Genomic DNA, 13,847 nt, shown 5'->3' on the forward strand with positions numbered 1-13,847 from the left:
CTGAGGTCTTTTCCTCCAATTGTTTTATTTGCTGACCTAATGTTTATTTTCTAAAGTTTCTTTTAATACTATAGGTTATTGATATTCCCATTACATTTTTACTCCATAAAATTCCTAGTTTTTGATTTTTAGTTCTGTTGATGTATAATTTACACCTGTTTAAAATGAACAATTCAATGGTTTTCAGTATATTTACAGAATCGTGTAGCCAACACAATAATGTAATTCTCATCATTCTGAAAAGAAACCTTGTACCCATTAGCAGTGACTGTCTCTTCCCACTCCCTCACTGCTTCAGCACTAGGCAACCAGGCAACAGCAAATATATTTTCTTTCTCTAAAGACTTACCTATTCTGCTCATTTTCATATAATTGAATCATAATGTGTGGTGCTTTGTGACTGGCTTCTTTCACTTAGCAGAATGATTTTGGTGTTTACCCATGTTTGCAGCACACATTAGTACTTCCTTTCATTCTATAGATTGCCAAACAATATTTCATTTTATTGAAATATCATGATTTGTTTACTCATTTACTAGTCAATAGACATTTGGATTGGGTTGTTTCCACTTTTTGGCTATTATAAATAATGCTGCTATGAATTATTTGTGCACAGGTTTTGTGTGGGCATGTGTTTTGGCTGGGTCCTGTGATAACTCTATGTTCAGCATTTTGAGGAATTGCCAAATTATTTTCCACAGCAGCTGTACCATTTTATAATAAATTCAATTTACTCACATTCAGTTCATTAAATTCCATCCTAGTGGATGTTAAGTAGTATCTCATGGTTTGATTTACATTTCCCAAATGACTAATGATGTTGAACACTATCTCATATGTTTATTGGACATTTTTATACCTTTTTGGATCAATGTATTTTCAAACCCTCTGATCATTTTTAAACTGGGTTGTTTGTCTTTTTGTTGTTAAGTTGTAGGGTTTTTTTCATATATGCTTCATATTAAATCCTTTTCAGACATGACTTGCAAATATTTTCTCCCATTTTGTAGGTTGTCTTTTCATTTTCTTTATAATGTCCTTTGATGTACAATAGTTTTTAATTCTGTTGGAGTCCACTTTACCCATTCTATTCTTTGTTGCTCAGGTTTTTGGTATCATATCTAAGAAACCATTCTTAATTCTAGTATCATAAAATTTAGCTCTATGCTTTCTTCTAAGAGTTTTGTACTTTTAATGCTTATATTTAGGTTATTGATGCATTTTGAGTTAATTTTTGTGTATACCGTGAAGTAAACATTCAACTTTTATTAGTTCAGTGTTAATGCCCCCAGTTATTTGCTCTAATATTTATTATTTTCTTCCTCTTAGTAGTTTTGGGTTTAGTTTGCTCTTCTTTTCCTAGTTCCTCAGTAAATTGGGGTAATTAATTTAAAATGTCTTTTTATTTTTAATATAGTCATTGACTGGTATATACTTCCCTCTGAGCACTGCCTTGCCTGCATGTTATAAGTTTTGGAAGGCATTTTTCTTTTATTCATCTCAATTACTTTCTAATCTCCTTGTGATGTCTTCTTTGACCTTTTGATTGTTTAACTTCCACTCATTTGTAGATTTTCCAGTTTTTCTTCTGTTATTGATTTCTAGCTTCATTTTATATAATTCCAATTTCTTTTAATTTAGAGACTTATTTTCTGTTATAATATATAACCTACTCTGGGAAATATGTACTCTGTTATTGATGTGTGGAGGATTTCATATACATGTGATAAGTCTCTTTGGTTCATAGTGTTATTCAAGTTTGCTATTTCTTTTTCACTTATCTCTCTAGATATTCTGACCATTATTGAAAATGGGGGGCATTGAAGTTTCCAATTATCATTGCAGAATTGTTTGTTTTTCCCTTCACTTTCTGTCACATTCTATTTTTTAACTCATGTACTTTGTGGCTCAGTTTTTAGGTGGTTATAAGTTTATAATTGGTATATCTTCTTGGTGAGTTGACCTCTTATCAGTATACTAAGTCCATTTTGTCTCTCGTAATAGTTTTTTACTTAAAATCTATTTTAGTTACCATATGTATAAAGTATAATTTTCCTTGTCTGGTTATTTCTCAATGTATTAGGATTATTCTCTATTTCTGGCTTTCAATATTTTCACTCTGAGGTATCTAGATGTGGATTTCCTTTTGTTTATATTACTTAGACTTCACTGGTTTGTAATTAATTTGCTTTTCAGTAAATTTGGGAAGTTTTTCATCATTTTTCAAAAATATTTTTGTGCTTATTTTTCTCTCTTTTCTCCCAATGGTACTCTCATGTTTATGCTGGTGTGCTTCATGGTATCCAATTTTTTTTCTGAAGGCTAATTCTTAATGGTTTTTGTCTCTGTGTTTGTTAGGTTTAAATTTAGTTTAAATTTGCATTTTGTATGTTTTTGAGTGTAGATATTAATAGAAATACTACTACCCTTCTTTTCTAGTCCTTGTAGTAATTAAAAATGGATACATGCAACTGCAGTTTAATTTCCCAAAGTTTTGCTTTTGTAGAACTTTCATCCCAAATAACTACAGGAGACATTTTAACTAATCATGATGACACAGCATGCTATTGATTATTAATGCCTAATTTTCCGTTGATTGGGAGTTCAGATGGTCTTCGAGACCAAAGGCATAACTAAACTAAACCAGAATCCCCTGTGACCACTCCTAGTATTAAGTTCTGTAACAGTCAGAGTTCCAGTTAGAAACAGGTAAATCATGTTAGGTCTTGCAAGCAGAGATTTTGGTTCTATTAATGTAAGAAGTCTGAAAGAGCAAAAAAAAATCACATCGAGATAACCTAAAGATTCATACTTGCAGAAAACAGTCATTAGATGGAGTTATGGGATAAAAAAAGGAAGAGAAAATTTTGTTAGACTGAGAATTCAGATGAGGTACCACACTGGGCTGGTGCTTACATCTCTGTGAATGTGTCATAAGCTTTTGGGGGTGGAAATGTGGCGTGGTTGGTAATCTGATTGCGAAAGGGGCACAGGACATTTATTACCATTATCTTGGAGGATGCACGGAAAGCTAGTGCTGGGGTGGTGGAAAGAAGCTAGTCTTTCAATGTCAATGTCAATGGTTTGCTGCTGCTGGATGTTCACGTATCAGAATTTCTCTCCTTCTGTATCTGAATTCCCTCTAGTGACCTCTATTACAGAACCTAACACAAAGTCAGGCAACAAATACCATATGATCTCACCTCTAAGTGGAACCTAATCAAGAAAACAAACCAAATATAACCAAAGACACTAAAATTAAGAACAAATGGACAGTAACCAGAGGGAAGGTGGGAGGGAATAAATGGGGGACGGGGGTGGGGTTGTCAGGAACATGCGTGAAGGACACATGGACAAAGCCAAAGAGGGGTAGGTTCAAGGTGGGAAGTTGGGATGGCTGCGCTGGAGGGGAGTGGTGAGGGGGAAATGGAGGCAACTGTACCTGAACGACAGTTTAAAAAATGTGAAAAAATAAAGTCAGGCAACAAGGAATTCTGGAGAGCGTATTTCATGAAGTCTCAGACCTGGTATCACAGACAAAAGTAGTTTACAAGGGGGCTTGGTGGTGATACAGTTGAAAAATATCTGATATACTCTGACATTGAAAAATAACGAATATATGAAGAGATTGAATCTCTACTATATCTTATGTAAAGCTCATTTATTCATTCATTAAGTAGTTTAATAATTATTTAATAACCCCATTCTTTAATATCATTTATATATCAATTCAGGGGAGTAAGCAATAAAATACAATGAATGAGTTAATTATGTGGTATTCCAGAAAATGAGAAATGCTATGGAAAAAGAAAGAGCAGAATGGATTAGGAGGAATAGCTTGGGGTGGGGGTGAGGATTAGTGATATGAAGTAAAGTAATCAGGATTAGTAATCAGGCTCATTGGGCAAACATCTGAAGAAAATGGAGTCTATCATGCATCTATTTTGTTGGACAACAAAAGGAACAGATAGTACCTGAGTCCTGAGGCTGTAGTGTGCCAAGAAAAAAGACTGTTGATGGCTCCCTGGATCCCAGTGAGCATGGGAATGAATAGCAGAAACAATAAGAAGGACCACATCATGAAGCTGTAAGAGGGTCTGGGGCAGAGGAATGAGATGATGTGATGCTGTTTTAAGAGAATCACACTTTATTGAGAATTGACTTTAGGGAGGGCTTGGGGTGAAGGCTATTGCAATGATCCAGGCAGGAGATGATGGTACCTAGGACTGGGATTGCAGCAGCAGATAAAGTGTGAATCCGCAGAACACTGGATATCTTTTCAGAGCCTAAACAATTTCCTGATGTATTGGATGTTTGATGGGCTGGTAAAGATATCCTGCTTCTTTCTCTTTTTCCACTTCTATGATGAGTTGGGGTGGCAGGGTAGGGGCTGTTTGCCTTGTCTCTGAGCGGGGTTATAGGATTGGATCAAGAAAGATGTCCCTGGCCCTGGCCAGGTAGCTCAATTGGTTAGAGTGTTGTCTGCGTGCATCAAGGTTGTGGGTTCGATCCCCAGTCAGGACACATACAAGAATGAACCAATGAATGCATAGATAGGAGAAACAACAAATTAATCTCTCTCTCTCTCTCCCTTCACTTCTCTCTCTCTAAAATCAGTAAAAAAATAAAAAAAGAAAGATGTCCCTGCTGGAAGTGGATAGACAGCATGGATCACTGCTGCCACCTCACATGGATTGTCCTTGTGCACTCTTCCTCAGAGCTCAGGGAGGCGGCCCTGAGACAGCAGCCAGTGATGCTGTGGAGAGAACTGGAAAAGAAAAAAAAGAATCCACTTTTCTGCTCTCGTGTGCTATTTCCTTTTTTTTAACCTAAAACGGGTGTATCTTTCTGAAGAAGTATGCTTAGTTTCACATGTCCAAAGCCACTCCTTCTATGAATTGGCTATTTCTAATGCTTCACCTGTACAGCTTTCTTAAGTGAGGGCCCAGGGCCAGAGGGCAAATTCCTAGAATACTGACACACAATCCATGAGATCTGTGGGGCCTCTGAAAACAGCCCAGAGCTCGGTGATCACACACTGTAATGCTGCATGTGCCCCTCAAAGAGCTCTGGACGGGGGCAGAATGGGAATGGTTCCTCTAATGTCCTCACTGGTACTAATGATGTTTTTGGATATCTTTTTAATGTTTGGTTCTGCCCCATTTATGCATCAGAGCATTCATTCCTTACATCAGCACTTTAAAGGAACTATGATTTTCTCTTTTTTATTGGTAAGTTGAAAGAGGCTCGGAGCAGAGAGTCCCTTGCCCCAGGACTCCCAGCTGGCGGGTGGTAGGGCTGCGATGTGAACTCGAGTCTGGGGGTGGACATGGCCCCCACGCCACAGCTCTGAAGTGCGGCGCTCCGTGCGCGACTCCAGGTGCGCAGGGTCTGCATCCCAACTCCCCCGCTCCTGCTCTCTGCACAAAACATTTCCCAACATTTCGATAGCTTTGCCCCACATAGATGCTTTTTGCAAATCAAAGTAATTTAAAAAAATTAGACATTTATATGAAAAAAAAAGGACGAAAGCACAATCATCTTGAGGGATGGTTTAGTGAGTGCATCTAGACACAACAGACCCTCCATGACATATTTGTTCTAGCCAGGAGGAAATTACTAGAAATCCTTTTACTTTTAATATTATTTTAATGCTTTTATTAAAGAAAAAAGAAAGGAAATCTATCACATGTATCACAAACAAAGTGTATGAATGTATTAAACCTGTTCAGAATTACCACAACTTGAAACTATTTTATTCACCAGCTACGAACTTTATATACATTTATCTCTTTTACACAAAGAACTTTCGCCAAGCTATTTTGCAACACATAATTCCTGACATTGTATAGAACTACTGGGTGTTGTCCTATGTTCCTGTGCGGCCCCAGGGGAAATGATCACAACCTTATTATTCTACATAGCCAGTGTCATGCTTCATTTCCCTAACTTTTGGCTCATTATCAACAACGGGTAGGAGCTCAAACTGTTACTGTTAAAAGTATGAGCGATTGTAACTCTCCCGCCTTTGTAGTTGATGGAAGCATATCAGACACTAATCAGAAGTTCAGATGAAATCTTGGATTAAGAACAATCACATCCAAATTACGAGCTGGCCAGCATTGCTTTTTCATATTTATTTTGTGTGTCTGAGGTATGATACTAAGCTTCTTAGCATTCTCCTGTGTGCTTTCTAAGGGTCAAGTTCACTTTGAAGTTGGGAGAGTCTCCGTTTCTAAGAGATTGGCAGGATCTGGAGAACAATGTGCATGTGGCTGCTGGTTCAGAGATGTCACTGTTGTCATGAAGTTGAGGGATGAATGACGTAGGGCCACAGCGAGTTAGCTAAAAACCAGGTGATTTTATAATATTTATGTTTGCTCTAATTTTTTCCCATGCAGGTAATTTCGAAAACATTTTGTCCAGACACAAAATACTGAAAATAACGATGTTTACTATTTATTCATTCTTGTCTTTCAAAAAGAGAATATTTAAAATGATGCAAGGCTTTTTGATTCTTTCAGAGTTCTCTCAAAATTGTGTATATTTTTCTTCGACTGATCTAAATACAAAAAGCTCTGGAGGATTTTAACTATCTGTGTGGTATTTCTAGCCAGTGTTTGCCTGTGAACAATAAAAAAGATGCACAGTGAACATTAACATCAGAGGGTAGGATGAACTTTGGATGGAAATTTTTCCAAACCCTGACAAATGTGAAAACTCTGGCACAACTTTACTTAAACTGAGAGCTACTGAAGCTGAGTTTTTGTGTATAGTGTTCTATAATTCTCAGTGACAAAATTTGTGCAAAAGGGGTAAAATCTTATCTCTTTCACATTGTATTTATTTATTTTATTGTGATTATTTTTCAAATATTGAACTTAAATTCTGTTTTATTAGTCTTAGTTTAAGAGTCCTGAGTGTTGAGTGAGTGATGTCCGCTTTCCCTCAAACATATTAAAAAGGTGCTGTCTGGCCTCAGGTATTTCTGTCATGCAGGAAAGATGGTAATACTTAGTAAGTAAAACAACAAATCTACTTTAAAAGAAACAGAAAGAAAAGAAAGCAAACAAAACGGCTGATTGAAGTAAATTTTTCCTCAGATGTCTTAGCAAATTATACTGAAATTATACGGAATGTCCCTAACCTGTGTGAAGGCCGAGAGTTGCTTTTCGGATGTATTTTGGTGGCGGTTGACCGCACTGAATGTGAGGGCCAAACTTCATGTTTGCATTCTACAGGTGAATACGGTCCCATGTATTGAGAAGATTCATGAATGTCATTTGTAAATTTGAGAAGATAATGTTTATTCTAAAATATTAGGCTTTTTATTGACACTTTCACATTGTATGACAAACATTCACATTTTTTGAGTGAACATTTAAAAACTATATTCAACAAGTAGATACCAAATAATAATACATTTGTTTATCTAAAGCATGCACACATGTGTCATAGAGTTTATTGAGCTATTATGGTAACTCCGTGATGACTATGTACTATTTCAGCATTCAATATGTGCTCGTTGGTGTAATCAGAAAAATTCAGTTTGAACACATATGGTGGGGTTGCTTAGACTTTTAACACTGTGTAACAATTAGGTATTTCTGGCTTTCGGTCCAAAATAAAGAGGAGGATTGGAAACTTTGATGTCTTGGCAGCAAGAGACCATGATTTGCTCTCGAATAATTGCTTTTATCTTGTTCTTCAAAAAACAAATAGTCGGTTCTATACTGGTGGAGGAATAACAATCCTGTAAAATGTTACAGGTAATTAGTTCAGCTGGATAGTTTTTAAAATCCAACAGAATATTTTAAAGAAGTGTGTACTACATATCTGCATTCTCAGAAAGTGTCTGCTTTTCTGAGCAGGATTGGCAGTATCTCTAATTCAAAGAAAGATTATTCATACACACTGATGTCTGGAAGATAAATTGTACACTTAATGGCATACCTTGTTTTGTTATGGCTCCCAGAAGTGTGTCGGTTTATTTGGAAACAGCTGTTTCTTTGGGGTCATTAGCTCATTTTGGGGGGAGGGTCGGGCGAGGACTTCTGAAATATCTAACCAAACAAGAAGAAAGCTCTCTCCGTGGGCAGGTGTGTATTAGTTAACATGTATCCAAACTACTGTCTGGCTTTCTATTGTGATACAGTCATACCTCAGTACCCACTCGGCTTCAGAACTCAGCTAACCCTGTACTCGTCCCACTTTGATGGGAAAAAAATGTTTTGGTACTTGAGGTCTGCTTAGGACTCCTGGCACTTGCTAGAAGTTGTATGAGTCACTACACTGCCCCTCAGGAGAAGATGCTTCATCACTCCTCGCTTGAACATTCGTTCAATGCCTGCCAGTTTTGGCCCTCATCATGAATTCCGGAATGAATTAACAAGTACCGAGGTATCGCTGTCCTCGATTCACCTTCCTACATCTTGCCTGATTTGCTTATGTGCGTATTAGGACATATAGGCAGTACCTAGACTTTTTGTTCCTAAGGACTTGGTTTTAAATATATTTTCTGATATTTTCTCCTAGCCCTTACTCTTTTCTTCAATTGAATGACAGGAGAAGAAAAGGTCCTTATACAGTTTTTGAGGTTGATGTCCACCTTCAACTTCCCCCCTGGGTTATGGAGGAGAAACACGTCTCCCTTTGGAGGTGGTAGATGCCCCTGTTTGCCATCATAACTATGCAGTAGTATTTTTAATTCTTGCCTAAAAATTGGTAGTCAGTTTCAGAGACAAATGGGATTTTTTTCTCTTCTTTATTAGAGGGCATGCTTAATGTTTTTAAAATCTACCTATTTAAAAACATTAAAAATATTTATGAAAAATAAAATAAAGAAGTTCAGCCCTGGCTAGTGTAGCTCAGTGGTTTGAGCGTGGGCCTGTGAAGCAAAGGGTCGCCGGTTCGAACCCCAGTCAGGGCACATGCCTGGGCTGTGGGCCAGGTCCCCAGTAGGGGGACACATGGGGGGCAACCACACATTGATGTTTCTCTCCCAGTCTTTCCCCTTCCGTTCCCCTCTCTCTAAAAATAAATAAATATTTAAAAAAATAAAGAAGTTCATAAGAATTGCTTTGTCTTTTTAGGGTCCACCTTTGACTATTTTTCAGCATGGTGCTTTATGTAATGGTCAAAGAGTAAGTTATTATTATTTTTTCTTTTGAAACCACTTCTCAGAAAAAAATAAAGAGGACCACATGTAGCAGCTTAATAATTTGACTAGATTTTCTTTTCCATTACATTTCAAGGAGACAATTTTTAAATACTAAAATTTTAAATTAAAAATTGTAAATGATTCCTCAAAATGAGTTTTTATCTTGAGCCAAAATTTTCATTAATTTTTACTCTTTGAGATTATTTTCCCATCACTCTAGTGGGAGAATTAGTGATTTATTTATTTTTTTTGTTTGGAGCTGCAGATGAAATTGTTTCATTTTTTATAGATTTTGTTTTTATTTACAACATTGTATATTAAAGCTTCTTAAATATTTTGGAAAATCATATGTTATTTTAGTTTTACCAACATATATTACAATTTTAAAAAGAGAAAAACAAAACTCTTTATAAGTATTTTTCAGATTTCTTTTTGTTTGCTACATGTAATAATTTAGAATTTTCAAGGAGTAAATTTAAAGCCCATTTCATTTTTGAGGGAGGCAAATACCCTAAGAGTGTGTTTGTCATGTTTATATGCTACCTTTCTCCAGTGCAGCATAGCTGCCTAAAAATTGCCCTCCTCTTTGCGGAGAGTGTGCAGGACAGGACCGACATGTGGTACGGAGAACGAGGGCCCAGGCTGCACCACAGTGGCCTCACACTACACTCCCACTTCAGGAAACGGACTTAGGAATACTCGTCCATGGAGGTATAGGGTGAGCTGATGAAACTTGAAGTGGTGGAGGCAGACTTGGAATTGCGTCGGGAGCAGCTCTGGAGGCTTGGGTCTCTTGACTTCGCTCTCTTCTTCCCACCAGGAGGGGCATTGTTGGAGTCACTGGGGTCGAACACCACTGTCACGGACTCCATTCTGGTCACAGTGTATAGGCTGCTTTGCCGAGTTGGGTGAAACCGGGTGGTCTTGAGCTCCAGCTCATCATAGCTAGAAACTTTGATAAAAGGACACCAGCGAAATGCTCTCTTGAAGCCAGCTCGAAATCTGAGAAGTAGGCCACAGGAGAAAGAGTTGTGTTTTCAAGAGGAAATTTCTTTCAACCGCCACAGAAAGCCCTACTTAAGGAATTTCACCCAAGCGAGTTTCTGAATCTGACTTTCTAGTCAAACGCTTAGAATTTATGCCATAGTATTTGTACTAGTCTTTAAAGTTTTCTTGTTTGCTTTGAATATTAATTTCCCATCAGTGAAAAGGTCATCAAAGAGTATAAACATAACATCAGGTAGTCAATATGCCAAAGGAATGGTATACATTTGTTCAATAATGTTATACATTTACATAAGCATAATTGAATTAGTCTTTCCAGGTAAGGCAGTTAAAAATTAGACATTTCAAAACAGTTTTTTTCCAGGCATAATTACACATTTATAAATTAAATTTTTACTTAATATTAGAATTAATTGCTAAAGTTGATGGGTTTTTTTTTGAATTTTTATAAGCATTTATTTGAGCCAAATTGACCATATATGTCAGGGAGCAAGATCACAAATGCTCCCTAATCTTGATGATTTTTATTTAATCATATAAGAAAGTAGAAAACCCTTGGCTTTGTAGACCATTAAATGAAGTTGATTAAAAACAAATGTACTGCTTGTGGAGGTGGCTTGAACTGATATATGGCTTATGCAATTAATAAAAAAGTAAGACTTAGGTGGTTAATAAGTTTAAGGCACAGTGCAGTTAGAGGCCCAATTGGAAAGAAAGCTCGTGCAGTTACATGAAGTTTCTATTTGTGCTAGAGTAGCTCAAAAGGCATTCAGGAAACTAGCAACCCTGTGAAATCAACACTACCCATCCCTGTGCTGACCCTACAACTCAGGTGGTTTTTACCTGGAAACCACATTTTACCTTTTCTCTCCAATCTCAACTTTAACTGTAAATATTCCTATTTTTTTTTAAAACTTCACTTTCAAAGTAGATTTTCCCTGACTACCTCATCTTCTACACACCCCATTTCCACCCGGCTGCATACTCTTTTGTTCACTGATCTCATTATGCAGGAAGACTGATTGGAATTCTCCTTGCCTCTATTGTTACTTCCATCACACTTACAGCAACAACTATTTAGATTATTTACAAATCATCCTTTTCAGTAGAGCTCACTCACATAAGCCATCATCTGTGCATTTCTGTGAAGTATCTCTATTTCTCTGAGGACCTGCGCACTCATGTTGTCAACTCACCTCCTGCAGTCCTGAGGGCATTCCTTTCTCTTTGGCAAATAAAATTATGAAAGGTTTGGAAGGAGAATAGGGCCCATAAAAAACTGCCCAGTTAGAACCTCGAAGAACATTGTGTTGAGGATATAATGGTTAAAGTGGGATATTTTATAAAGTAGGGGAGAATCTAGAAAACTACACAGCTCTGTGTTCCTCTTAGTGAATTTCTCAATTTCCCCTCCCTTTTGCAGTTCAAATCTGTACCAAGAAGCTGGAGCAACATTATATGCTTCCAGGGAAGCCAGGAGTGACAAGAAATTTGGATTTGGTAATTTTTTTACCTCTTATTCAGACAGCAGTAGATGATGGGATTGTACATGGTCGAGCTCATTGCCAGCCAAAAGCTGGCCAGGTAGACCTGCTGGATGTACTTCCATCTGTTTAGCTGTTGATAGATCGCAGTGAGGATAAAGTAGATGTGATAGGGCAGCCAGCAGATGGCAAATGTTACCACAACAATAATCATCATTTTTACAACCTAGAAGAAAAGAAGAAAAAGTCTTAAATATATTATGGCAATAGCTGCAAATCATATTTTCCTGACAGTAGAGTTACCTACAGAGCATGCCTGAGGAGTAGTCATTATGCTTTTAAGAATGGGGGGTAATGAAGGGCCAGATGCCTATGGTAGGTCTCTAGAAAACGTACTTGTGTCACCATAATGTCTTCATTTAGCCTGACTGAATGGGTGGCGCTGCATTAAACTGCAACAAATTTATTTTAGTATGTCTGTCTACTAAAATTGTTCACATTTCTTTGGGCAGATTTGAATTAGTAAAATGTTCAGAAAATCTCAAACAAAATAATTTTGAGGTTGACTCATGGTCAGATCAGAACACAAACCAGAGAGTCTTGATGTAAAAGGCCCATGCAGCACCTTAGAATTATGAAAACACATTATTTATGGACTGGGCTTGTCATTGGACTGCAGGCTGGAGAGTCCAATGAAAGTTGACAAGGTTAAGGGTCATAAGAGACATGATTCTAGAAATAGAAGAGCATGAAATGGCATGATGTGGAAGGTGAAACTCTCCCAAGGGCCTCATAACTGTGCCGGCCAGGTGGCCAGTGCTGAGCTGATGGAAACTGGCCACCAGAGCTGAAAACTCCTGTCACTAGCTCTCAGAATGTCTTCATTGGGTGAACCATGTAAAGGCTTTTGATTTTCTCTGGACTCCTTGAATTGCATTTTTTTCTAAAGAACTATGTTCAGATCCTGAATTTTAACTCTTTTATTTTCTGTGCATATGTTTGTGTAATGCAAGTAAGAGGCACATTTTGCTGCCATTTACATTTATACAATGCTTCACGTACTTCACATTAATTAGTTTTTAATTGCATTTTAGGAAACTGAGACAAAGACCAAAAGTTCTGACCACTGAAACAAAGATTCAATTCATGAAACAGAATTAGATACTTTAAGCCTCAGGCTGTAAATATCTAGAAAACAATAGAGAACAATAGTGAATATAGGACCAATTCTTTATCTTGAATGAGTTTACAATATAATGAAAAATGAGACGAAAAGATAAGGGCTGCAGAGTAGGACAGAGCGACTGCAGTTTTCCTACACCTGGGGGAAAATCCTGGCAGATTCACAGAAGAACAGTGCAATCAATTCCCCAACCAACAATTCCCCAGCATTTATGAAAATAAGAGACCAGAGATAGTGATGAACCAGACAGCTAGAGGTCCTTGGGGTCTCAGGGACACGAGTAAGGACGGAGGCGGCCAGACCAGCAGCAGCCATTAGCCGGTGCGTAAAGACCTCGGAGCCACGGCTGCCTAAGCGGTTGGAGCCCAGAGGCTTCCTTCCGTCTGTGCCCAGCGACAGGGGTGTCTGCCACGGAGAACTCATCGGGAGCCCGGCAACCCTGAGAAAAGTCAAGGGCAGCGGCAGCGGTGGTGGCGGCGGCAGGATGGCAGCCATTGGCCGGCACATAAAGACCTTGGAGCCTTGGCTGCCTCAGCGGTCGGGGCCCAGAGGCTTCCGCCTGTGCCCAGCGACAGGGGCGTTTGACACAGAGGACTCATTGGGACCCTGGCACCTGTGAGTAAAGACAAAAGTGGCAGCAGCAGGGCTGGCTGCCCTCGGGAGCCAGGCACCCCAGAGTAAAGTCAAAAGCAGCAGTGGCGGGACCAGCAGCCATTGGCTGGCACGTAAAGACCTCGGAGCTGCTGTTGCGGCAGCTTCCAGGGCCCAGAGGCTTCTGTCTACCCCCAGCTTCAGGGTGTCTGCCACAGAGGACTCAGCGGGAGCCCAGCAACTGTGAGTAAAGACAAAAGCAGCAGTGGCAGGACCGGCTGCCCTGGGCCAGCCCAAAACGCCTCAGAGCCGCAGCTGCCGCTGTGTTAAGGGTGTAGAGGCTTCCGTCTGTGGCCAGTGCCACGGAGGACTCATAGGGAGCCCAGCACCCAGTGGAGCATTGGGCCGGCTGCGGGGTCCCTGG

The 13,847-nt window shown here is 38.8% G+C and overlaps 1 protein-coding gene across 1 annotated transcript; it reads right to left on the bottom strand.

The window, feature by feature from the left end:
- Window positions 1–9,600: 9,600 nt before the first annotated feature.
- On the bottom strand, window positions 9,601–12,057 carry LOC118977150 (neuromedin-K receptor-like). The gene is made up of 3 exons (XM_037031925.1): window positions 12,046–12,057; window positions 11,679–11,875; window positions 9,601–10,162 (listed from the first exon to the last, which is right to left on the bottom strand). The coding sequence occupies exons 1-3, from the start codon at window positions 12,055–12,057 to the stop codon at window positions 9,850–9,852; spliced, it is 522 nt and encodes a 173-aa protein (XP_036887820.1). The 3' UTR covers window positions 9,601–9,849.
- Between the last annotated feature and the right edge of the window lie 1,790 nt (window positions 12,058–13,847).

The sequence above is a fragment of the Sturnira hondurensis genome, unplaced genomic scaffold, assembly GCF_014824575.4.
Source record: "Sturnira hondurensis isolate 20B ecotype Veracruz unplaced genomic scaffold, ASM1482457v3 Scaffold0021214, whole genome shotgun sequence".
Taxonomy (NCBI): Eukaryota; Metazoa; Chordata; class Mammalia; order Chiroptera; family Phyllostomidae; genus Sturnira; species Sturnira hondurensis.

Bases quoted from the DNA above. Each gene is read 5' to 3' on its own strand.
- LOC118977150 (XM_037031925.1), bottom strand. The intron at 10,163-11,678 runs GTAAAAAAATTA...CCTACTTCTCAG, and splicing joins TACTGCTGTCTGAATAAGAG to ATTTCGAGCTGGCTTCAAGA.